This window comes from Pleurodeles waltl, chromosome 4_2, assembly GCF_031143425.1.
Source record: "Pleurodeles waltl isolate 20211129_DDA chromosome 4_2, aPleWal1.hap1.20221129, whole genome shotgun sequence".
NCBI lineage: Eukaryota > Metazoa > Chordata > Amphibia > Caudata > Salamandridae > Pleurodeles > Pleurodeles waltl.
In genome coordinates this window covers 59,028,640-59,055,566 of record NC_090443.1, presented here as the reverse complement: position 1 = coordinate 59,055,566, position 26,927 = coordinate 59,028,640, and the positions used below count along the sequence as shown (strand labels likewise).

At 46.8% G+C, this 26,927-nt stretch overlaps 1 protein-coding gene across 1 annotated transcript; it reads right to left on the bottom strand.

The window, feature by feature from the left end:
- Window positions 1-8,519: 8,519 nt before the first annotated feature.
- On the bottom strand, window positions 8,520-17,888 carry LOC138292200 (keratin, type II cytoskeletal 5-like). Its single transcript, XM_069230647.1, has 9 exons — window positions 17,391-17,888; window positions 16,914-17,134; window positions 15,851-15,911; window positions 15,588-15,683; window positions 13,751-13,915; window positions 12,251-12,376; window positions 11,441-11,661; window positions 10,055-10,089; window positions 8,520-9,580 (listed from the first exon to the last, which is right to left on the bottom strand). Exons 1-9 carry the CDS (start codon window positions 17,814-17,816, stop codon window positions 9,435-9,437), a joined length of 1,497 nt encoding a protein of 498 aa, XP_069086748.1. The 5' UTR covers window positions 17,817-17,888; the 3' UTR covers window positions 8,520-9,434.
- Between the last annotated feature and the right edge of the window lie 9,039 nt (window positions 17,889-26,927).

Below are 26,927 nucleotides of genomic sequence, written 5' to 3'. Positions count from 1 at the left end.
TTGCTTCCATCTAGAAGTAAGGGCCCGTAAAGGTAGGGATCCAATTCTAAATCTGATATAAAATGCATGTGCTAGGGGTATTGTAATCATATCTAAATAATGCTCAAATTCATAAGAGCACTTAGCTAACAAGAAGCTTTTTATCAGACTAGCGAACAGAACTGATGCTAGCTCTGCTACTTGCAAGCTCTCCCAGTATGCGTCCTTCAAGGTCTGTGTAGCACTCTTTGGGAGGTGAGAAGGATCTGACCAACACAGGCCTAGCCCAAGTTTGGAAAAGCCATTTTTCACGTATCTGCACCATGGAATTTTATTAATTTGTGGGGCAGTTAGCACTGCTCTTAGCCATGTTCTATATGGGTCTAGAGTATCTATAGACCATAATCTACCCAAAACAGTAGTGGCCTCGTGGCGGCTATATCCACAATAGAGTGTAAATTCAAGTCCATTCGAATAGGCAGTATGGGGGAAATCGGGGGGATTTTTAACAAGGCCTCTAGGAAAAAGTTCACTCTTTCTACGTCTTGTAGTTTGACATGTTCCCATAACTCTGCGCCATACAGGGCTCCTCCTCTAACTTGACTTTTGTATATTTCCATCACTGGTGTAATAGGAAAACTGGGAGATCTACCAGCGAATCTCAAGATGCACCCTCCTTTTTGTTTCAGGGACATAGTGCACTTTAACAATTGAGCTGGCCACTTATACGAATCCTTCATCCTGACTCCCACATAGTCGAAGTCAGAAACTCTTTTCAAAATTTTGCCATCCAGCGATATCATTTTCTTCACTCTATATTTTATATTGCCAAAAACCATGTATTTGGTCTTGGTAGCATTAATTTGTAAACCATACTCCCTGCAAAACCCCGAGAATTTCTCAAGGAGCCCAACAATTCCTAGGGCAGTTTGTGAAAGCAGCAAAGTGTTATCCGCAAACAATAGCCAAGGGGTCTTTACCCCACCTAGTTTTGGGGCATAATTTTCGCAATCATATAAGTATTAGATGCAAGCACTTATGAAGAGTAGGAAGAGTGTGGGAACCGACACACATCCCTGTCTCATTCCTTTCTGTAGTGGGAGCTCCCCGTGAGTTCACCATTTGTTCCCCACTGTTAGAAATGGGGTCTTTGGTTGACAGTCAGGTTACCCCCTGTTCAAGCAAGGACCCTCACTCTAGTCAGGGTAAAAGAGAATCACCCTCAGCTAATCCCTGCTTACCCCCTTGGTAGCTTGGCAGAGCAGTAGGCTTAACCTCAGAGTGCTAGGTGTAAAGTATTTGTACCAACACACACAGTAACTCAATGAAATCACTACAAAATGACACAACACCAGTTTAGAAACATAGGAAATATTTATCTAAACAAAACAAGACCAAAACTACAAAAATCCAACATACACAAGTCAAGTTATGAATTTTTAAAGATTAAACTCAGAAAATAGCGCTTAGAAACAAAAATGCTTCGATGAGATGTTAACACGGCATCGTGACGGAGTCGTTCCCAACAAGCCGACACCAGCGGCGCCGGACACGGAGTCGTGTAGACCCCAAGTACAGTACCTTTGGTGAAGAGTGAAAACAAGCCGATCCGCGAAGTCAGGGATCGTAGCGTCTGTGCGAAACGTGGTGCGGCGACTTCCACGGAGTCACGGATTTCAGCGGGGCTGCAGCGTCGTCGGGCCTGCGAAGAGAGTTGCGTTCCAGCGAAGGTCACGGCGTTGGGTGCAGGCGGCGTTACCGTATACAGCAGCGGCGTCGGTCCGGAGTCGTCCGAAGTCGATTTCCTTGGGTTTCCACCAGCTTTCCTTTTCAAGGGCCCAGGGACTGGATAGGGCACCACTTGTCAGAGCAGGAGTCTCTGGCAGAGAGAAGTCTTTGCTGTCCCTGAGACTTCAAACAACAGGAGGCAAGTTCTAAATCAAGCCCTTGGAGATTTCTTCACAAGATGGAAGGCACACAAAGTCCAGTCTTTGCCCTCTTACTCTGGCAGAAGCAGCACTGCAGGAAAGAACCACAAAGCACAGTCACAGGCAGGGCAGCACTTCTTCCTCAGCTATCAGCTCTTCTCCAGGCAGAGGTTCCTCTTGGTTCCAGAAGTGTTTCTAAAGACTGTAGATTTGGGTGCCCTTCTTATACCCATTTTAGTCTTTGAAGTCACCTTTCTTCAAAGGGGACTCACACCTACTTGTGAAATCCTGCCTTGCCCAGGCAAGGCATCAGACACACAGCAGGGGGTTGGAGCTGACATTGTCAGAGGCAGGCACAATCCTTTCAGATGAGAGTGACCACTCCACCTCTCCCTCCTAGCAGAGATGGCTAATCAGGAAATGCAGGTTACACCCCAGCCCCCTTTGTGTCACTGTCTAGTGCGAGGTGAAAAACAACCCAACTGTGAAACTGACCCAGACAGGGAATCCACAAACAAGGCAGAGTCACAGAATGGTTTAAGCAAGAAAATGCTCACTTTCTAAAAGTGGCATTTTCAAACGCACAATCTTAAAATCAACTTTACTAAAAGATGTATTTTTTAATTGTGAGTTCAGGGACCCCAAACTCCACATGTCCATCTACTCTCTAGGGGAATCTACACTTTAATAATCATATTTAAAGGTAGCCCCCTTATTATCCTATGAGAGAGATAGGTCTTGCAACAGTGAAAAACGAAATTGGCAGTATTTCACTGTCAGGACATATAAACCACATTACTATATGTCCTACCTTATCCATACACTGCACCCTGCCCTTGGGGCTACCTAGGGCCTACCTTAGGGGTGCCTTACATGTAAGAAAAGGGAAGGTTTAGGCCTGGCAAGTGGTTACACTTGCCAAGTCGAATTTACAGTGTAAAAATACATACACAGACACTGCAGTGGCAGGTCTGAGACATGATTACAGAGCTACTTATGTGGGTGGCACAACCAGTGCTGCAGGCCCACTAGTAGTATTTGATTTACAGGCCCTGGCACCTCTAGTGCACCTTACTAGGGACTTACTAGTAAATCAAATATGCCAATCATGGAGAAACCAATTATATACAATTTACACGGAGAGCATATGCACTTTAGCACTGGTTAGCAGTGGTAAAGTGCTCAGAGTTTAAAAGCCAACAGCAACAGGTCAGAAAAAAATAGGAGGCAGGAGGCAAAAAGACTGGGGATGACCCTGCATAAGCAAAAGTCCAACACCCACCTTATTCTGGCATTACTCTCAGAATATAACTCTTGGATCAGCTTTAGCAAAGGACCCAGGACTCCAGCCCTATCCAGAGATCTCCCATAATTTATCTCCGGGGACCAAATCAAAGGCGGATTTGAGGTCCACAAAGGCAACAAAACGGCACCCAGCATCCAGGTCGATGGTTTTCCATTTGATTGTAAGAAAGCGGAAGACCTGGTCTACTGTACTTGTCTTATGCGTAAAGCCCACCTGCCGGTGGCTTAGGACATCATTTTTCACTAACTAATCCTTAAGCCTACCTACCAGGACCTGATAGGAAAATATCTTCTGCAAGTTATCTAGGAGACTTATTCCAAGAACGAGGAGGATTGCAACCTGCCATGACTGTGTTGGACACACTGTTAATATAAGGGCCCCAGAATTTAAGGTTGGATTTCAACAAATCAGATGGGATTCCATCTAGACCAGGCACCTTTCCCGATTTGAGAACAAAATGTGAGGAAAGAAATTCCAAGGCCAGGACACTCAGCACACAGATGGCGCTAGTAGTTTGACTCGGGGAGATGCGTTGCGGTAGTATTTGTGAGCACGTATTGAAAGGGAGAGTGAAGGCCAAGAGCAGGATTAAGTTGATTTTGGGAAGGCATTTGTGAGAGTATGCTGAAATTGTGGGGTTCCACGCTCTCCATACGTCCCAAAGACCCAAGCTCTCTGTCCAACTTTGTAGCCTCTTCCCCTCCCTATCTTTGGTGGCGCCTAGCCCCAATGAGTCAGTCTTGGGAAGCATGATGTCATTAAAATCCCCTACAGTAAAGGCAGACCCTTGAGGGAGTAGTGGAATCTGCTCTCGTAAGTCATCCATAGTGCATTGTGCCAAGGCAGGAGGGACATATATGCATATAGAGTGGTGTGCAAGCCTGTTGAGGGTGCCCTCTACCACAATGTACCGTCGCAGGGATTCCAGGTGGATGTGCAAGACCTCTAAGTGAACTGTTTTATGAAGAAGTTCTGCTGTTTCTCTGGAGCCCCGTGTGCACCCGGCATGGTAAGTTCTGTTGAACCTGTATCTAGCCCCAGAAAAAAGCAGTTAGTCCCTAACAGGTGGGTCTCTTGGATGAGCAGCACCTCACTGCTATGCCGTTTGGTAGAGAAAAGTCCTGCCCCTTGTTTCACATGGTCATTAAGGCCATGACGTTCTATATCATCAGAGTAAAGGGGCCCATCATGAATTAGAAAGCATGAGAAGTGGGCACCAACTAACCTATTGTGTGGGGCTGGCTAGTGGTGAAGACAGTGTGGGTGTAGAGTGCAAGTTCTGTGCTTGTAGTGGCAACTGTGGGGTTGTGTCAAACAAGGAAGCCACCTAAACTGCAACACAAGAAAACCAGAATCAACAACTTTGGTAAGAATATGTATATCCTCAGCAAACGCCCACCCCACACTTGTCCCTCCAGAAGCATCTGTTACCCATCCCCCGGAACAGTGCACAAAAACTTAGGTGTAGGATTGGGAAATTGCTCTCTGCCTGGATGCACACTGACTCATTATGAGTGTAGGAGACTGTGGTGCTGCCATGGTTTAACTAAGAAGAGTCACGGAGGCCTTATGTCATATTCATCTGTTTTATTGATGTCTTTCAGGCAATGGGCTGGGCTGACAGTGGCTGCAGCGATTATCCCTGAGGACTGCAGGGCCTAGTCCCCCAGTGACGATACTCTGCCTCTGAACAGAGGTCCGCAGCAGACCCCCCATGCGTCCTCACCTTTATTACTTCTGGCATCTGCCAGAGAGCCCTGTGTGCTGCCCCAGAAGCGGCTCCCTAGGGAGACCCCCAGACGGACACTAGGTTGGCCTCCCGGGCCAACAGTTCCATTGCTCATTCCCATGCCTACTCAACAGTGTCAAAAAAGACAGTCTTGGAATTGTGGATGACCCTAAGTCAAGCTGGGAACATTAACATGTACCAAACGTTCATTACCCGGAGTTTTGTTTTGACATTGTCATAGGATTTCCGGGCCTGGTGTACCAGGCGGGTATAGTCCAGGAGTATCATGATTCTTTGTAATTGATGGGTGGGGTCTGCAGATTAGTGGACCTCCTGCAGAATTTTGGTGCGGTCTCTGTAATTTTGGCAATGTTTGGGTGGAGTGGGACTCCTGGGGGCCTAGGTGCCAAACACCTGTGGGCCCTCTTGACCTCAGAGCAGGTAAACAACTGGGATGCTGGCACCCATGAGGCGAGGCAATCCTCCAGCAAGCGCTCTGGGGCCAAGCCCTTGGCACCCTCCAGAAAGTCTACAAAGTGGAGGTTGCAGCTCTGGGCTTCATTTTCTGAATTTCAGCTCATTCTTCCAGACATCTATCGGAGGGCGCTAACCTGGGACCATGGCTTGGCTATCGCCCAGGGTGACCTCCACAGCCAACACTCAACCCTTGGCTTCCGTGATCTTTCAGATATTGCTGCAGGAGGGACACGCCCACCCCATATTTACGACTTTTGATTTGAGTACCATTCATGAGGTCTGGAACGTCAGCAGGATGGCTTTGGTGTCCTCCATTGTGAAGGAGGCCTGCAGTATGGTTTCCAAACCCAAAACTTGTGGGTACTTGATGCTGGGGCTCTGAATATGTCTATTTTAGACTGTCCCTGAGCCCCAGAAGGTTTGTCACAGTCTATGGTTCAGCAGTGCTACCTGGTGCGGCCAGCTGGCAGGGACGCTGGAGACAAGGTGGGCCATGGGTGCATATCTCAGAAGTAGAGGGGAGGCGTTCTACCGCCCGCTTGCTCCACCAGGCCACGAGGTGAGCAATATGTGCAGCAAGAGTGTGCCCCCTGAGTCCCCTCCTACCCTGCACACCTAGGTTGTGGGGTTCACTTGTGGGGTCCTTCAGTATTTGGCCCTGGGCGTGGCCCACTGCGGCCTCTCAATGGCTTCGTCCATTCAGGCGTGTGGGCTCTCTCCCCCCAGGGACAGGGAGGACCCCCTGAGTGCAGTTAGCTGCGCCCCTCCATCTACTTCCGCCTCACTGATTCAGAAGACTGTCACCCAGCACCTCAGTCTCACTTTTAGGCACATGGGCAACTGAATGCTCCTATGGTCTCCCAGCAAGGGCCCACATTTTTGAAGTAGGTAGTGCAGGGCATCAGCCTTGTGTTCTTCCTGGGCCCTTAGACCTCAGTGGCACCTGTTTTATGGGGCCATGCGTGTCTTGATGGTCAGGGTGAACAGGAAATAGGAGAAGGAAGGCTCGGTCCCAGGCCCTGAGGGGATGCAAGCCCATACTCACTATACGGGAGGGGGGCCTCAACCATAGCATCCTGGGTGCGCCCAATTGCTCCCTCGATGAGTGCCACCAAACCTAGCCCCTGCACTGCACGTCTGCTATCCTCATCACAGGCCTCAGTCGCCACGGCTCTTTCGCCCTCTGCTGCTGCTACTATAGCCCCAGGCCACCACCTCTGCAAGTGCTTCAATCAAACCCTGCAACGACAGGGGCCCTGTTACCGCTGAGGCTCCCATCAGCACCCTGCAATTTTGCTGTACGGGCACAACCGGTCAGGAGCTCTGATGAAGAGCCTCCACTGTCTTGGCCTGCTTGGCCACGCCCCCTCCTGCTCTTGCCACAATTAACACTTTCTAATGATCATAACGATTTGCAGCAGAAAGAGCATGTCTGACATGACCTTGGGCACACTTAGCTGAACATGAGCTACATTGCTATGTGCCTTACAAGCTGTGTGGCACAATGCGTGGCTCAGGTGCTTTGCTGTCACCCTGTGCTCAGAAAACCATCAGGCTTAGTCAGCCGCCTCTTTTCCATCCTCAGATCTAGGGAACTCTAAAGAGATACAGATTCTGAAGGGTCAGGTGAGACGCTCCTCGTGATACTCCCGGGCGAGCCTTATTGAACCAGGCATTTCACCGCGGGGCTGGAGCCCGTGTGGGCTGCTTTTGAATCTCCAGCTTTTGTGGCTGGTTTGCGGCCACTGCAGACTGGTAACACAGGTCCTCTGGCAGGTGCACTTGTTATCCTTGCCAGACTTTCAGGTTGGCGGCAGCAGACACTTTGTACTATGTTGGACTCTGTCTATATGTTTATGCCTTGAAACCTTTGTAAGGAGAAGTGTCTCATAAGAATGTGGCATAATAAGGTAATAATTATATTATGAGACACACGTTAATTATGAAGGATGCAATATGCCTAACTGAAACGCTGCTCTAATACTGCGCTGTGACCACTTAAAAGTAGAGTAATATTTATATAGAGCTAGAATATATTTTTAGCAGGTCGAGTGCCTTCTTTTTCTGTTCAGGTGCACTACATAATTTGAGGCCATCCCCGCTCTCTAGGCGCATCCTTATTTTCTCAACAATACTTTTTAAACATCCAGTCATTGTGGTGGGGTATATATGGCGACTTCCTCTCTCGAACTTCCACTTTCATGTTTCCCTCACCGTGAATCATCAAGAACACATTTTCTAAAACAATTTTAACTTTTCAACAAAAATGCAAACTTACGTCGCAAACAATGTTTGCAAATCAATAACACCTTTTTCTGTTGCCGGGAGCCTTTAGTGTGTTTTGAACTAAATCCTCTGCCAGATTTCGATGTTTTCAAGATATAGTGGTGAATGATGTGCTTCAATTCACCGTACTCCCAGCCACTGTAAAACAGTGGCGTATCGAAACTGGAGGGGCCCCCCTGCAACAAATATAGAGGGACCCCCTCAGGGCTTTCTCAGCAGCTCTCCTGCCAGTGAGTACCGAGGGGGCTGCGGGGGCCTTTGTTACTCCACTGACTGTATAGTTCATTGCAATAAGAACTAGAATTCACATTTGTTGCTTGGGCAACAGAGTAAGTTTATGGTGGACAAGTTGATGGTTGTGCATGTGGAAATGTGTGCCCACTGGTTTGTACCACACACCTGTTGTACACAAAGATCCTGATTCTACTCTCTCCTATCCCTCGTCGGGTCTGAAGTGTAGACTATCGGCAGTGGCAAAGAAGTATCTTAGACATTCTTACAGAAAACTGATTCATATACTTGAGACATTCATATTGGGACTGGGTGGGGTATTCGTCATTCCTGCGCAAAGCACTGTGGTTTGTTGAAAGCCATGTGAGTGGTTTGTTTGTGCCAACGAGAGTCGGTTGAAGGCTGCGTGCACTATGTTTGAGATTGTCTTAGACTCTTGTGTACAATATTTTATCGCTGGTGATTTGCACTTCGCGCAGAGTGTGTACGCTTTCGGTGCCTGCATGATGAGATTTACTTTCTAATTGTTGCTTTTGTCCGCTTAGAGAAACCAAAGGCTGAAACACCAAGACTAGGAACACAGTTTGAATTTGATATGCAGTTTAATAAGAGACACAAGATTGTTGGGTGGTCCCAACCCTGAGCACCGAGAAACAACAATACCAGGAAGCTTCTATGTACATAAGACACCAGGGAGCCTGCCAGTCTGATACACTCAAAAACATGAAGCCACATGAGTGTTACATATAGAAATCATGAATGGTTTTCTAAATGTAGATTGTGGCGATGCAGTGATTATTTTATAAACTCATGACGTTAGAAAAATAAAAGCAAAGTTTGTAGACTTTTTTAAGGTCTATCACTCAGGAACAGAGGACCAGATCCTTTTTCTGTCTTTGGCACTTTACACACCACGGAAGGCAAATCAAATATATAATTTGGCCTTGAGTTTCTTTGTCAATAGACAATCTTAATAACAGTTCTTAGGTGGCTCTTCAATGGATCAATTCACCCACATGATCTTGACATGCTCTAGGTAAGCACAAGATTCCCTGGCGTAAAGAGTGCAAAGATGCTCAAGGGAAAGACAGCAGCGTAGCAATAACTAGTTCTGTGGCATAGAGCCTACAGGCCTCAGTGACCCCATCAGTAAAGGGAAATATGAGAATAACAGCGCAGCGATGGAAGGGTTAGCCCACTGCCATCTCCCCCCTTCCCTCGAATACCACTTGGCAGTTTCTCAACTCAGAGCTTATCTCCACTTCTGACCCCCAGGTCAGTCAGTGGCAATGTATATCTGCTTGATGGACTAACTTGTATGAATGCTTTGCCTAACCTTGGGATGACATAGATACAGGCAGCTTAAGATCTGCAGCTAAAGTCTTTCTGATGAGGGAGATATGTCAGAGAGGTGGGATGGATGGACTCGAAGGGGTCAGTGCTGAAGTCAGATGGCAGGAAGGCTCTTCTTTCACACAGGGTGTGGTAAGCGTCTGCCTTAATAATATTTCTTCTTAGAGGAGGAGGTTGTCGAGGCCACGGCCACTGAGCCATGACTCTGCCTGCTGTATCCACCGGCTCCTTGTCCATAGCTTTGTCCACTGCTACCTCCTGGACTGGGGTTGTGAGCAGTGTTGACCACCGCTGCAATGAAAAACACATCACAGTGACCCTTCTGAAATGATCTTCTCTACCACAAGAGCAAAAACATCATGAGAGCACTGATTTTCTTGCATATCTCCACATTAGAGGCCTGCTCTCATCTGTCACTTGCAAGCGATTGTGCAAAAATCGGGTCTTATCAAAGAGGCTAACTTGTTTTAGAGTCGGACCCTGAATTTGAGGTCCCTAGTATCTTGTCTAGATAACATATCAATGCCTTGCTCAAGCAATATGTGAACATAGTTTCTAGACATAGAAAGATTTGCCACATTGGGCCACATTGCAATGTAAGCAGAGCCTTTGTCAAATGAAGCTGCTGAAGGAAGAGTGGACACAATTCATCATCCACACTTTCATTAGCTGGTGAGCTATATCATTTGCAACCATCCAAAAAACGGCACAAGATTAAGGATAAGCTAATAGTTGCAGGTGAAAACAGTGATCTAATGCACTTACAGATGCTAACAGAATTTTGAACCTCGCCAGACATTCTGAAAAAGAAAGAAAATAGTGTTAGTTAAGGGGTAATGCAGCCGTTGGTTTTCTCACTTATATGCAGATTACTCAGGATCAGCAAGCAGAAATAATGTTTCAATATTGCTGCATTGTTTCCTGCATACACATGCGAAGGCACAGAAATGAAGGCCCTCACACACAGTCAGTGACAGTAGTTTCATTACTTCAGATACCTATACAAAAAGTTACCATTCCTTTCTGTTTACCACAAATACTCACCGTAAAGTTTACTCTTTCGCCGTTCCACTCAGAAATTAATACTTGCACTCACTGTAATTCTTAATTATAAAATACGTGCTAAACTTTTCCTTTGGGACAAATACTATGCATGATCTTACATAAGATTGAAAGGAATGTCACAATGTACTCTGTCCTCATCCCTTTTTTCTTTCACCTGAAGATATTTCGACAAATTTACAATGGCCTGAGGGCCATATTTATACTTTTCGACGCACAACTGCGCCAACGCAGTTGTGCGTCAAAAAAGTTAACGCCAGCAAACGCCATTCTGAAGCGCCATGCGGGCGCCGTATTTATTCAATGATGTTAGCCGTTGTTAGCCGGCGGCGCTGCCTGGTGTGCGTCAAAAAAAATGACGTACACCAGGCAGCGCCGGCGTAGGGGAATATGGAGCTTGGGCACCAAAAAATGGGGAAGTCAGGCTGAGGCAAAATTATCGCCTCAACCCGATTTGCGCCATTTTTTCCGACTCCCAACCCCCATTGAAATGACTCCTGTCTTAGCAAAGACAGGAGTCATGCCCCCTTGCCCAATGGCCATGCCCAGGGGACTTATGTCCCCTGGGCATGGTCATTGGGCATAGTGGCATGTAGGGGGGCACAAATCAGGCCCCCCTATGCCACAAAAAAAAAAAAAATACTTACCTGAACTTACCTTATGTTCCCTGGGATGGGTCCCTCCATCCATGGGCGTCCTCCTGGGGTGGGCAAGGGTGGCAGGGGGGGTCCCTGGGGGCATGGGAGGGCACTTCAGGGCTCCTTCCGAGCCCACAGGCCCCTTAACGCCTGCCCTGACCAGGCGCTAAAAAACGACGCAAAAGCGTCTGGACGTCATTTTTTTTGACCCGCCCACTCCCGGGCGTGATTTTTGCCCGGGAGTGTAAATACGCCGCACATGCCTCGGAGTCAATTTTTTAGACGGGAACACCTACCTTGCATATCATTAACGCAAAGTAGGTGTCCACGCTAAGAAATGACGCAAACTCCATGTCCAATAGTAGAGGCTCCAGGGGCACAGTAGGTGCTTACACTGATTGTACTAGAGTCCCACTTTGCGTATCCATGTGACTGCAAGCTGTGCACTCACCTGCTCTCTTCAACCTCCAACAGGGACCTGTAGGTGGCAATTTCCACATCCAGGCCCAGCTTGAGGTTCATCAGCTCCTGATAGTCCTTCAGCTGGCGAGCCATCTCCTCCTTGCCCTTCTGTAGAGCAGCCTCAAGATCAGCCAGCTTTTGCCTGGCATCTTTTAGGGCAAGCTCTCCGCGATCCTCTGCCTCTGCAATAGCACTTTGCAGACTTCTGATCTGGAAAAAGGACAAGCATTTTTCATTGTGAGATCTACTGAATGTTCTGAGAAATATCCGTTTTCCTATTAAGTGATAGGAACACCTTTGTTCGTGTAATTAGGAACAGCATTGCTCATTTACTTAACCTTTGGGCAATTTAGTACTTTCCATTGTATCCTATATGCCCAGGAAATCGGTGGACTGACCAAAAATCTTTGAGTTACTGTGATGACCAATGAAATGCACGTTTAATTGACAAAGAAATTGTCTCTGAGCATTTGAGATTACAAGAAAGAGGGCCACAGAGTAGAGAAAATAGCTAAACATACTCTTATAACGTGAGAAGTGAAAGATGCCCATATGAAGGGGGAGACCATGGAAAGAAATAAAATGAAAATTGTCGAAATCGGCAAAAAGAGAAATCTCATGTGCGTTTCAAAGATAACTAGGGATTGCTCGCACATTCCTATTGTCTTACTGAGCATTTTTCTTCGAAGTGTAGGTCCGTAAACGCCGTAAATGCACATCAGTAGCCTTTTTGTGGTTCTAGCTAGACAGATTGGTGGTTTAGCTCACTCTACAGTGTTTTTAGAATTCCATGTCATACCTGCTTTTTCACACTGTCAATTTCAACCTTCAGTCTCTGTATTTGCCGGTTCAGGTCTGAGATCTCGTTCTTGGTGTGTTTCAGACTATCTCCGTGTTGGCCAGCCACTTCTTTTAGCTTCTGGAACTAAAGGGTCATAAACAAGATGACATTGGAAAGAGCCAAACAAGAACCTCACCTACTTCATATATTTGAAAGTCATCCCATATCTCTAGAACTTCTCAAAGTGCAGTTTCAAAAACATCACCGGGGACACCACGCTAAAAATTAAAAAGAAAAAAGCTGTACTAGGTCTGCTTGCAAGATCTCTTCACTATTTTTCAGTTGACGTGCTTCATATGATCTATCCCAGGGCTGAGATATTTTAGGTAGTGCAAACACACATGTACTAACTAGGTTTTGTGGCATAGACTCTCAATATATAAAAATTCTTCAGTGCGGTTCCTTCTCATCCTGTGTCATTTGAATATATCTTCTGCCTTGGAAAGTGTGTTGAATTTTGTGTCTATAAACTATCTCCATTTTTTGTTTGTGCAATCCATAATAGATGGCAATAATCAGACAAATGAATGAGAAGGTCATAGCCCTAACAGCATACTTTTTTTAAAAAGTTTTTTTATCATACCTAGGGTACTAATCAGTATAGAGAAATCATTCAGGTTTACCCAAAGGTATTTCTTATACCTGGATCCCAGATCTTCCCAGGAAATGTAGCTTATCAAGAACTCGCTCACAATGTGAGGTTGAGTCCCTCATGGTAGTATAACTTCACCAGGTGAGCTGAGGAAGCCCATAATGAAGCATGCCAGAATTCGAGCACAGGGTTACTAAATACAGGACATCCTATATGTTCTGTGTACATGTTTGCCCCATACTCTTTTTGTTCACAGGTGTCTATGGGAGATTGTTCAGTGTGCATTTTTCCTCCCTATCTCTTGTGGTTGAATATTCAGACAAACGCTGTGTGCAGTGAAGACTCTGACTGAATCCTTCTTAATTTGTGTATATGCCTTCTTCAAGGAATCCCAAGATTATGCAGCAATATTGGAGTCCCCATCCTTATTCTTCATGTTCAGAGAAACAGATTTTAAAGGCAACCCCTTGCCTCGTCTGTAAGTTTGCATTTTCGCACTGTTGTCCTCATAACTATTAAAATCCACGAAGTCTTGGCAATACTAAGAGAACCCACATTCCATTTGAAATGTCTCTCCCAATAACCCAGGCACATTGCTGATTTTACCCCTCGATGCCCGGTTCAGTGCACCTTTCCTAAGCAAGGGACCTTCCCCACTTGAGTGTTTATAAGGTACAGATGGGAAGGAAAAGGAATAACTTATTTTGGGGAAATGGCAAGGTGGGTCTAGAGTATTTCTCCTGCATGAAAATGAATGTAGTGAAATTTAAAAAGGACACATGTTCTCATTTAGGGAGCTTCCTATAATTTCTATCATTGGTCCACAATGAAGAGCAAATGTACTTTGTAAATTCCAGGTTTCATACCTTGTTTGCAAATTCCTGCTCCGCTTCTTGCTTGCTCCTGTTCGCAATGTCTTCGTATTGAGCTTTGACTTCTGCCAGGAGGCCATCCAGGTCCAGATATCGGTTGTTATCCATTGACAGGATGACAGACGTGTCTAACATATGTGATTGCAATTCTGCCATTTGCTGCAAATCAAATGAAGATGTAATTTCAACCCAATGCTTGTTACGGTTTACGCCTCACTGTCTGCGCAGAAGTACTGGAGTCAGTACTCCCGTGAATGGAAAATCTATCCAGGAATACAGGTGACTGTATTCTTGTCATAGGAAGCTCAGGGCAGGGATATGGGGTCCAGGGTGTGTCATGAGAGCCTCAGTACAGGAACACTGGAGCCTGGACTGTCAACAGAAACTCATTATAGGATTTCTGGGGCCAAGACACCTGGGACCAAGAGCTCAGGACTGAAGAAGTACAGGAGGACTTGATCCAAGGTATCTGCAGACAGACGTGTGGTACAGGTGTACTGGAGCCAGGGTATGCAATGGAAACACTCTAAAGGAGTACTGCAGAGAGTATTCATATGATGGGAAGAGGAGTGTAGGAATACTGGATGCAAGACTCTTTTGAGTGTAAGCTCAGAACACGAATACTGTAGACATGGTTCCTGGTATAGAAGCGCAGTACAAAATTACAGGAGGTAAGACTCCACTGAGTGCAAGCTCAGTATAGAAATATTGACTAATGATGACCCATACGATGTACACCTTTGGTTCCTTTCTTCTCCAGATGAAAACTGTTGCGTTTCCTTGGGGATTAAATCCCACTATCTGGTACTTGTATGAGTTGTGTTCTTTGTTTTAAATGATGTTATTGTTACTTCTACGTGGAATTGTTGTTCTATGTGGGCAGCACTCACATACTCTACAGTGACTAAGCGCTATAGTAAAATCTCAAACAAATAAATAAGTACAATAATGACTAGATTCAGGTGACTGCAAATTCAGTACATTCTTATTGGAGCCAGGACTTCTGTCAACAGAACCTCAGCAGGTGAGTACTGGAGCCAGGGCTAGATAGTCTGGAGTGCAGTTCTGCAGTACTGAAACCAGAACACCTGTCAACAGAAGAGCAGTACAGAAATACTGCAATGCAGCAGGCAGGCTCTTGTCACAGGAAGCTCGGTACAGATTTATGCAGTACAGGTTTTTAGGAGTCATAGTTTCAGTCAATGGAAGCTCAGTCCAGAAACATTGAATGGGGGCACTCAGCAGTGGAAGCCAAGTCCAACCACATGCAGCCCTGGCAAAGCTCTGGTCAGTGAAAATTCGGCACTGAAGTTGGATTCTAGAAATATATATCTGATGTAGGTTGGCTGTCCAGGTAACTTTAGTACTAGAAAATGGTGACTAAAAAACGAAATAATTATTGAGGCTTGGCCAGAATTATTGGAGCCCGGTCTCCTGCCAAAGGGAGCTCAGTGCAGGGGACCAGTGTCAAGAGTATCGAAGAACAGAGATGCTGCAACCTGATCCTTCCCAAAGTAAAAGAAAATGAGGCACTATGGTGAAACCTAGAATTCCAGCCAATCAAAGCTCACTGTAAGAAAACAGCCGGGATGGATCATTCCTCTCCAGAAAAACACACGTCAGGACACGTGTAGTTAGGTTACCTCTCCATTGAAAGTCAGTGTTAGTATTGTGCAGTCAGAAACCCTTTCAATCCAAACTCAGTACTTAAATGTGAGAGTCACGACTTCTGTCAATCTAATCTCAGTCAGGGGTCTTGTCAATCTACCATCTTGGTCAAGGGAGTTTAACAACATATCTGAAGATTACATTGCAGAAGAAGAGCACTTACGGCCTCGTAGACGGACTGGAGGAATTCGATCTCTGAAGTCAAAGAGTCCACCTTGGACTCCAGATCCACCTTCTTCATGTAGGCCGCGTCGACATCCTGCGGAAGGAATGTGAAAGGTTACAGTACCTGCCCTCTTCTTCTGGACGCTGCCTCTTGTTTCTCCAGGTTTATTATTGGTTTGCCTGGCCTCGTGCTGTCATGCTTGCTTCTCTTCATATTATTCCTAAGTAACACCCCCCATCACTTGTGTGTGTTTTGCTTACCTTCTTTAGCACCACAAAATTGTTCTCTGCCGTTGTTCGCTTGTTGATTTCAGTTTCGTACCTGTCGGAATGAGGAAGAGGGAGTTATATGGTGAAAACAATAGCTAAGACTGAGATAGTCAGCGAGCGAAGCGTCCCTACCACAATCGTCGAGTGTTTGGCACCAATTTTGCGCCGTTCTTGGCTCAGGATCCCTGTCTCTTGCACAACACGCTGAATCTAGTTTACTTACATACGGTTGTGCTTTTTTAATATAAAAAAAGCCCAATCAGCGTTTAAGGCGCAGGCAAGCAATCCATGCATTATTCTGCGTTTGGGAGGACTGTCATTCAACCATAGAACCTATATAGTGAAACTCATTTTAGTCTCTAGATACTGTTTCTTATTCCCTGAAACAAGCCCAACCTCTTTAGGTGTGTTAATAGGCTCCCACAGTACAGTTTGTGGCGAATGTGGCCTTAAAGATGAGTTTAGCCACGATTTAAACAATCTGGATTGTTTATACAGATTACATCGAGATTATCAATCAGGAAAATCTACACAGCATAAAATGATTGTCTGACCATAAAACCAACAGAACATGTAGAGTGTATATAAAGCTCACTTTATGTAATGTTTAAAGAATTGGTATAAATAGGTATTGCAGACAGCTGAGTTCCCAATCCAGACCTACAAACTAGATGGGTGTTAAACTACTGACTATTCCTGAGAAATGGCTAATTAAGGTTTACTCTTTGCAGGAGAAATATAATACATATTGATCAGTGATTAAATGCTACAATAAATGTGTTGACATACCATCTAGAGTGAACAGCCTGTGCTGCAGAACAGGCACACCTTTTGTTTCATCCATCCACCCCTGGGTCAGTCAAGAAGTGCCTCACATTGTTGTACCACATCTGCCTGCTGCCTCACACATTTTACACTCCAGTTGGAGATTATTTTAATTCCCGTCCATTATAGGCATACATAAAGTATGAAGAATGTTCTTTATCGGTCTAATTTACAACTAACGAATGACCTCTAGAAGGGTCTGACTTGGTAAAAGCTCTTTTTCACATACTTTTTCTTGTAATCTTCAACCACCTCCTGCATTTGCTTCAAGTCGCCGTCCAAACGGGTTTTGCCATTTGCCAAATTATCCACTATTCTTCTGAGGCCGTTGATGTAAGCCTCAATCAGGGGTTCAATGGTGTTCCGCTTGCCACCACTTTTAAGCTCCTGTTGCTGCAAATAGCGCCATTTGGTCTCGAGCACCTGGTTCTGTTGCTCTAAAAATCGGACCTTAAAAAAGAAGAAAAAGGCAATTTACTAACGTAATCCATACGCGTTACTGAACCGACGCAACCTGTGAGACAACTGCGAAAAGGACACGTTGCAGGCACCCAGTGTAACGGGCATGCAGTGCTGTGAATAGCGTGTCCAGTGCTCTAAGATATTGTGAAGCAATGAAGTGAGTGAGAGGAGTACAACACTCCCATCAGTATATCTAGAAAGTGCTCAGTATTTGAAAGTTAGTGTATTAAAGTTGGAAGCTTACCTTGTCGATGAAGGAGGCAAATTTGTTGTTCAGGGACTTGATCTGCTCACGCTCCTCTGTGCGCACCTTTGAGATGGAGGGGTCGATCTCCAGGTTGAGTGGTTCCAGGAGGCTTTTATTGATAGTGACCTGTTGGATCCCACCAGGAGGGCACGTTGGAAATCCACGATCCCCACCAGCACCAAAGAGTTTGGCACCAGCAACACCAAAGCTTCTGACGCTACCACCAGCAGCATGGCTGCCTGTGGGGATGGAGATCCTTTTATGCCCACCGAGGCTGTAGAGGCTTCTGCTGCCGACGCTAGCAGCTCCAGAGTGGGAAGCAGAAGAGAAACTCATTTTCTTTGCACCACCATGACCCCCACCTCCAAGAGAAGCGGCACTAAAGACTTTCCCAACTCCAGGAGAGGACTTCCTTAAGCTCATGGTGGCTGATTTGTAGGAGATGTGGAGTGGTAAGGTGTGCAGGGACTGAGGAAGGACAGAAGGAGACTGAACCTCTCTGTTGATAAACCAGAGACTCTCCCCTTTTATCTGTTTGAAACTCTGGGCTTGGTCACATGCAGTAAAGAGGTTAATTTAATGCAACCATGAGCTTGGCATCTCTGGCATCGCCCATCCTACTCATTCTTGTAAACGAATCACACCTACAGAATTAAGAAAATGCTGTACTTGCAGACTTCAATCTCCTACCTGTTATCATGTAATCTCTCTTTGTCAAGAAGTTGATAAACATCATTTGAAAACTTGATTGTGATATTTCATTAGATAGGTGTGTTTCTCATAAGAGAGATGGCCTCGTGCTTGGACCTGTTTGTCCAGCTTTATGATTTCCCAAGTAGGCTGTCCCTATCACTTCGCCCTCATAATGTGTCAGGGACAGACAACGGAGGGGAAAAGAAGAATATCAGTGATCAGCAAAGATGAAGGCTACCTCTTTTCATCTTCGAGGTGGTCCCCAGCCTGAACACAGGAAAGGTCTTTAATCTACATTTAGTATGTCGAGATCAGCAAAAAATATGATCCAAGAACACTGCCCAACAAGAGGGGGCTGCATAAAGAAATATGTTCGGCTATTATCTCATGCCCTATTTTAGAAAATAAAGGGGGTCATTACGACATTGCCGGGTGGCGCTGTGTGGCCGCCAATGCGGCTGCACTCCCGCGGCCCCCATCACGACATTCCCGCCGGCCCAGCGGGAATGAGGCCGCAACATAGGAGCCGGCTCCTAATGGAGCCGGCGGTGTTGCGGCCATGCGACAGGTGCAGTTGCACCCGTCGCGCTTTTCACTGTCTGCTATGCAGACAGTGAAAAGCTGGCCGGGGCCCTGTTAGGGGGCCCCTGCACTGCCCATGCCAGTGGCATGGGCAGTGCAGGGGCCCCCAGGGGCCCCAGGACACCCCTTACCGCCAGCCTCTTCCTGGCGGTGCAAACCGCCAGAAACAGGCTGGCGGTAGGGGTGTCATAATCCCCAGGGCAGCGCTGCTTGCAGCGCTGCCCTGGCGGATTATCACCGCCAGGGCTAAAATGTCAGGAAACCGCTGGACCCGGCGGTGCGACTGCGGCACTACCGCCGCAGTCGTAATAGGCCAGGAAGAACCGCCAGCCTGTTGGCGGTGCTTCCGTCATGTTAGCCCTGGCGGTCTTGGACCGCCAGGGTCAAAATGACCCCCTAAATGTCCAACAAATCAAAGGAAGAGCAGCCTTTCCACTGAGTAGACCTACGCTTGGCATCATCTTATGTGCTTTGTAAACCAAGCGGACATCTGTCTGGTTATAGCGGCTACAGAAGTAAACATAAAGTTCACATCGACATCAATAGCTAGAATATATTTAATTCTGGTTAGCTCATGCAGGAATAGGAATATACTGTTATTACCGCTTGTATTGTGTTCAAACATATGACCCGACATGCACAGTCTCTGGGTACCAGCCTCAAGCTCTGTATACTTACACATTGATCGTTGCTTGTGGCCATTTGCGACATTGGGTCCAACATGGTGTATCTTAGTTAAGATTTCACAAAGATGTTACTCCTTATTCTCCCTGTTAGGGCACAAACAGTAGGCCTGATTACAACTTTGGAGGAGGTGTTAATCCGACCCAAAAGTGACGGTAAAGTGACGGATATACCACTAGCCGTATTACGAGTCCATTATATCCTATGGAACTCGTAATACGGCTGGTGGTATATCCGTCACATTTGGGACGGATTAACACCTCCTCCAAAGTTGTAATCAGGCCCAGTATCTTTTAAGCAATTGAAATGCGACCTTTTGATATCTTGATTATTTTGTGAATGTTCTTATTTCCAGCCATTATGCTACCACAGAGCCAAATCTGTAAGATAGCTCAGTTAAGTGTTTATGGCCTCCAAATACGAGAGCAGACCTCCCACCTGTCACTGACTATGGGGGTCATTACGACCCTGGCGGAAGGCGGAGAACCGGCGGTAAGACCGCCAACAGGCTGGCGGTTTTACCTTATGGAATTATGACCATGGCGGTTACCTCCATGGTCATCCGCCGGTTCTCTGTTCCGCCTGCCAGGGTGGAGACGACCGCTGGGCTGGAGACCTGGGTCTCCAGCCCGGCTGCCGTCACTATACAGCCGGCGGTATTTGGACCCGGCTTACCGCCGTGGATTTCCAGCAGTTTGAACCGCCATGAAATCCATGGCGGTATGTACTATCAGTGCCTGGGAATTCCTTCCCTGGCACTGATAGGGGTCTCCCCCACCCCTCACCACCACCCGACTCCCTCCCCTACACCCCCCACCACCCCTGCCACCCCCCAAAGGTGGCAGGGCCCCCCTCCCCACCCCGACCCCCAACATCACATAACTCACACACACCCGACACGCATGCAGGCACCACCAACACACACACACCCCGACATACATGCCAACATCCACACACACAGTCAGACACGCACACCCACATTCAAACATACACGCACACATCCATACACACATACCCACAGACATACACGCACTCATTCCCAAACACGCATCACCCCCACAAGCATACACGCACTCACACACCCCCTCTACATACTCAGACACACACCCCCATGCACGCACACAACACACAGCACCCCCCACCACCCTCCCCTAACGGACGATCAACTTACCTGGTCCGTCGATCCTCTGGGAGGGGACGGGAGCCATGGGGGCAGCTCTGCCGACACCACACCGCCAACAGAACACCGCCACGGCGAATCACAGGATGTGATCCGCTGGACGGTGTTCTGTTGGCGTGGCGGTGGAGGTGGAGCAACCTCCACTTCCCCGCCTCCCGCCAGTATGGCTGTTGGCGGCTCTCCGTCCGGACAGAGAGCTGCCAACGGTCATAATAGGCCGAGCGACAAACCGCCTGCAATGACCCCCTAAGTCTTAGCTGAGTGCGATTGAAAAAGAATGTGGAATGTCGGTTCAAAGCCAGGTTGTAGTTGCGTAACGAAACTTGAGGGGCCCCAATGCAGTCAGGAGCTCTCAGACCAGGGGCTAGACCTACTCCGTGTACTGTGCTTAGGGGGCACAGTAAGAGCTCGCGGGGACTAATGTTACTCCACTTCCAGGATGTCACAAATAGAACAGGAAAGCATCAGAATAAAGTCCCACCTCAGCCACCCTTGTATCACATACAGTGAGCATGCTGTGCCAGTCCTAAGGGAGAGTCATCCTTTCCATGTGAGTTGTTGCCGCCCATCTCATGTTCAAAGTCTGGTCCACTGCTTCTATTGCAGTTGCTGCCAACCCACCACCATAACTGATAAAAAAAACCACAATGCATTCATCTTGCCATGAAGTCAAGATTTGCAAAGAGAAAATCAGAAAGCAAGCCTTCTGAAGCAAGGCGTCCATTGATCTGCTATAACAAAATCTGGAACAGCAGATGGTTGAGAGGCATCACACCTTTACTTCGGAAAAGAGTTGAAAACGTATTTGTTTAAGGAGAACTTTGTTTGACAGCACCACACAACCCTCTATCACCTTATGCCCCAGGCCCACAATATGGCCAGACCTTGCATATATATCCTGCCCCATACACAGGTTGTAATTGTTCTCTATCCCTTTTATTTACTGTGTTGTATAAGTAATCTCAAATCTCACCAGGCTTTCATTACGTACAGTACCCCATTCTTTCCGACTTAGGCTAGTAACGCCATGCCTTCATTGAAGAGGTACTTAGGATACAGATGTGCAGTAGCACATTCTTGTTGTTTATAGAAACCGGTTCTACTAAGTACCAACCCATGGAACACCAACAAATACTTTTAGTACAGCTGCTATCTAAAATGCTTCGGCCTCTGTTGTGAAGAACCTACTAAGGCCCTAATTTATACTTTTCTGTGCCGCATTGCTGTCATTTATTGACGCATAAGCGGTGCAAACATGCAAAGTACAATTGTATTTTTGCGCCACTTTTGCATCAAAAAATGACGATAATGCGGCGCAAAAAAAGTATAAATCAGGGCCTTAAAACTTGGCTCCTGGCCATATTCTCCTTGCTGCAGAGAGTCTGGAAATACTAAGAAAGCAGCTGAGGTATGAAAAAGGATGTGGTGTGCTATTGCCAGAAACACTTTACACTGAACATAGTTATCTTCAGCCAAAAGAAAATGTGTGACAGGACCATGAGCAAACTTGACTGAACATGAGCAACTTTGCTCTGTGCCTTACAAGCAGCATGGTAAAATGCGTGGCTCAGAGGCTTCTCTGTCACCCTGTGCTCAGAAAACCATCAGGGTCAGCCATCCGCCTCTTTTATATCCTTGTACGAAAGTACCATCTTTCTTGGCATGTTACCCCCAATTTCTGCCTGTATGTCAGTGTGTTTTTACTGTTTCACTAGGATCCTGCTAGTCAGGACCCCAGTGCTCATAGTTTGTGGCCTATATGTGTTGTCAGTATGCTTGACTGTGTCACTGGAGTTCTGCTAACCAGAACTCCAGTGCTTATGCTCTCTCTGTTTACCAAATTTGTCACTATAGTTTAATGACTCCATATTCCAATTCATATTGGCATACTGGAACCCCCTTATAAGTTCATAGTATATGGTACCTAGGTACCCAACGCATTAGGGTTCCAGGAGATCCTTATGGACTGCAGCATTTCTTTTGCCACCCATAAGGAGCTCATACAAGCACTCTTTCAGGACTGACACTGAAGCCTCAGTGAAATATTGCACACACTATTTCACACCCATTTTCACTGCACCAGGTAACTTATAAGTCACCTTTACGTTTAACCTTCAGTTACTGAAGGCTAGGTGCAAAGTTACTGTGTGTGAGGGCAGCCTTGCACTAGCAAAGATGCCTCCACGTTGTCCAGGACTTCGTGAATGCGGGGACACTATTGTAAGCGTGCACTACATATATATATATATATATATATATATATATATATATATATATATATATATGTATATATGTAGCTTCACAATGGTAACCTCGAATATGGCCATGTGAGGTGTCTAAAATTGTGAAATTGAACCCCTATTCCAAAGCTGGTATTGGGGGGCCACTTCCATGCACCCTGGGGGCTCCACAATAGTACCGCAGTACTGACAAACCAGCTCTCTTAGTTTTCCACTTCAGCCCCAGCTGCTGCTCCCTCAAAGACAGGTTTCTGCCCTCCTCAGGACTGAGCAGCTCAATCCCAGGAAGGCAGAACAATGCATTTCCTTTAGGAGAGGGCTGTTACTTCCTCTCCCATTGGAAATAGGTGTTACAGGCATGGGAGGGGTATCCTCCTATAGCCTCTGGAAATGCTTTCAAGGGCACAAAGGTTGCCCTCCTTGCATAATCCAGTGTACACCGGTTCAGGGACCCCCAGTACATGCTCTGGCGTGAAACTGAACAAAGGAAAGGGGAGTGACCACTCCCCTGTCCATCACCACCCCAGCGGTGGTGCCCAGAGCTCCTCCAGAGTGTCCCTGCGTTAGCCATCTTAGATTCCAAGGTGTGGGGACCCTCTGGGAGCATCTGAATGGCCAGTGCCAGCAAGTGACGTCAGAGACCGCTCTTGATAGGTGCACACCTGGGAAGGTAGCCAATCCCCCTCTCAGGGCTATTTGGGGTCTCTCCTCTGGGTGTTTCCTCCGATGCGATTTGCAAGACTCCACCAGGACTCCTCTGCATCCTCTGCTTCAGCTTCTGACCATCGGATCAACCGCAGACTGCTCCAGGAACACTGTAATTGCTACAAAGTATTCAAGAAGGCTACTGCAACTCTGTAACTTCAGCTTCTGCCTGCAACTGCAACAGTTTCCAGGTTGTTCACGCTCTGAGGTCTGCCTGTCTTCACCCTGCACCAGAAAAACCAAAGGAATCTCTTGTGGAGTGACGGAGTCACTTCTCTGCTTCTGCAGGCACCTCTCTGCAACAATGACCAGTACTCTGGGACTCCTCTCCTGTAAACGAGGGTGATCCCTGGAACACAGGTGGTGGACTGAAGTGATCCTGACTGTCTAAAGGTCCAGCTGTCCAAATTTGGTGGAGGTAGGGGCTTGCCTCCCCATGCCAGACAGTACCCCTGTGCATCGCATCTTCTGCAGCACCTTAGGCTTCTGTGCACTTCTTCCAAAAGTACTTTGTGCACAGCATAGCTCAGGTCCCCAGCACTCTATCCTGTGATGCTCAGCTCCTTGAGTTGTTCTCTGGTGGCGTGGGATCCCTCTGTGTAGTGCTGAGATAACCGCACTTTGGTTGTCCTTCTCTGGCAAGGGGAGAGATAGACTCCTTACTGTCAGAGAAAATGACTCAGATAATTACAATGTTCTGAAGACTGCACTCTTGGATTGATTTGGCTTAACCACTGAACAATATAGGATTAAGTTCAGAGAAACCAGAAATGAGTCTTCACAAGATTGGATAGACTTTGTGAACTGTTCAGTGAAGGCCTTAGAAGGTTGGTTGCATAGCAGCAAGGTTTCTGATTATGAAAGTTTATATAATCTAATCTTGAGACAGCATATTCTTAACATTTGTGTGTCTGATTTGTTACACCAGTATCTTTTGGACTCAGATCTGACCTCTCCCCAAGAATTGTGAAAGAAAGCAGACAAATGGGTCAGAACAAGGGTGAGCAGAAAAGCTCATACAGGGGGTGACAAGGACAGCAAGAAGAAGGATGGTAAGTCACATGACAAGGGTGGGGACAAAGATAAAAAGTCAGAGTCTTCATCAGGCCCACAAAACTCCTCTGGGGGGGTGGGCCCAAATCCTCTTCTAACCATCAGAAAAAGCCTTGGTGTTACTTGTATAAAACCAAAGGCCATTGATCCCAAAGGCAAGTGATCTCACTTGCCCCAAGAGAAACACCAAGCCTCCCACCACCAAAACCCCCACTGCTTCCACTAGTGCCCCTAGTAATAGCAGTGGTGGTGGGAAAAACTCTACAAATAGCAAAACAGAGGGTGTAGCTGCCCTCACTTTTGGTAATGTAGTGGGGGTTGGTCTAGTTAGGGAGACAACTGAGGCTGTTTTAGTCTCTGATGGTGGCATTGACCTTGCCACCTAAGTTGCTTGATATGGATAGGTACAAGCAACTACCCCTAATAAATGGTGTTCAGGTTGAGGCCTACAGGGACACAGGTGTCAGTGTCACTATGGTGATGGAGAAACTGGTTGCCCCTGAGCAACACCTACTTGGTCATCAGTACCAAGTTACTGATGCCCATAACAACAGTGTTAGCCACCCCATGGCTGTTGTGAATCTCAACTGGAGGGGGGGGCTAAAAAGGTTGTGGTATCCACTGACTTACCTGTAGAGTGTCTATTGGGCAATGATGTGGAAACCTCAGCTTGGGCTGAAGTGGAGTTGGAGGCCCATGCAACTCCTTTGTACCCGTGTCATGGGACTCCCGTGAGTGCTGCCCGGTCTTCTGAGGGCTCTCTGAAGTGCTGAGAGCCCCCTTCATCTCCTCAGTCCAAGTTGAGACCCCCAGGTCCCTCCTCGGTCTAGGCAACTCTTCTTTGACGCAAAATGCCTTCTTGCGTGAACCAAGGCTTGTTGGCGGAATCCAGTGATGCAAACAGCCTGCATCCAAGACTCGACGTAGGACATTTCTTGCACCAAGCAGAAACCTGCAGCTATCTTCTTTGATGCATTTCTGTACTTTTCTTCCAACCAGTGAATCCACTTTTGCATCTTCATCCAGGTTGGCAGGGGCTCCTGTTCTTCCTGGACTCTTCATCAACTTCTGGACCTTTTCTCCTCCCTCCACAGGTCTTCAGCTCCAGGAATCCATCACTAGTTTCTTGCAGTCTTGCTTGGTTCGTGCATAATCCTTTACCATGACTTCTAGTGTGTTCAGAGAAAACGTTCTGTACTTTACTCCTGTTTTCCTGGGCTCTGAGGTGGGGTATTTTATTTACCTTTAGTGTTTTCTTACACTCCCGGTGCCCCTCTACACACTACACTTGCCTAAGGGGGAATCAGACTTTCGCATTCCACTATTTTAGTATATGGTTTGTGTTGCCCCTAGGCCCATTGCAATCTTTTGTGTTTTTCACTGTTTGCGCTATTCTATGGCTGCTTACTTACCTGATTTTGGTTACTAGTGTATATATTGTGTATAATACTTACCTCCAGTAGGAGTGTTGCCTCTAAGATATTTCTCGTCTTGTGTCTCTAATGTAAAGTCCCTTTATTTTTGGTAACACTGAATACTGTATTTTATTGTGTATAAGTACTGAGTGGCCATAGTGGAATTGTGAGAGCTTTGCATGTCTCCTAGTTCAGCCTTGGCTACTCTGCTACAGCTACCCCTAGACAGCCTAAGCTGCTAGACACTGCCTACGTTTCACTAAGGTGGATCACTGGACCTGCTATAAAGTGTAAGTACCTTTGGTACCCTCTACAATCCAGGCCAGCTTCTCACAATCCTCAGTTCTAGGCATCTCTGAACAGAGATTCTGAAGGATCAGGTGAGACCACTCCTCATAATACTCCCAAGGCAGGACAGGCCCTATTGAATCAGGCATTTACCCACTAGGCTGGCACCCCTGAGGCTGCTTTTGAATCCCCAGGTCCCCTCCTGGCGCCTCTATCATTTTCCCCACCACCCCAAGCTTAATTACAGCAGGCACCAGATGCTCTGAGAGAGAAAGAGAGAGAGACAGGGAAGGGGTAGAGGTGAAACGATCAGAGAAGAGTTAGAGAAACAAGCGAGAAGGTGAGAGAGGGAATGGATGGAAAGAGAGAGATTGCAGAACTAGAGGAAGGGAGAAGGGCTAGTTTGAGCCTTTTTACCAGGGCTGGTTTTGGTTTCCCACCCCGGCCCTGGATACTACCACTATCCCACAGACTAACAGCACTCTGGACTTCAGGGTGCGCAAGAAAGGAAGACAGCTGCTGTGCGCTTGAATGAGCAGCCTCTGACTTCTCTTGGAGACTCAATCCCGTTCTCATTACATGTGCAGCATCTCCAGCTTTTGCGGCTGGTTTGCGGCCACTGCAGACTGGTAACACAGGTCCTCCGGCAGGTGCACTTGTAATCCTCGCCAGACTTTCAGGTTGGCGGCAGCAG

Bases quoted from the DNA above. Each gene is read 5' to 3' on its own strand.
- LOC138292200 (XM_069230647.1), bottom strand. From the start codon at position 17,816: ATGAGCTTAAGGAAGTCCTCTCCTGGAGTTGGGAAAGTCTTTAGTGCC. The intron at 15,912-16,913 runs GTATGTGAAAAA...TCATTCCGACAG, and splicing joins GTTGAAGATTACAAGAAAAA to GTACGAAACTGAAATCAACA. The intron at 10,090-11,440 runs GTGAGTGCACAG...TTTCTTTTTCAG, and splicing joins TTGGAGGTTGAAGAGAGCAG to AATGTCTGGCGAGGTTCAAA.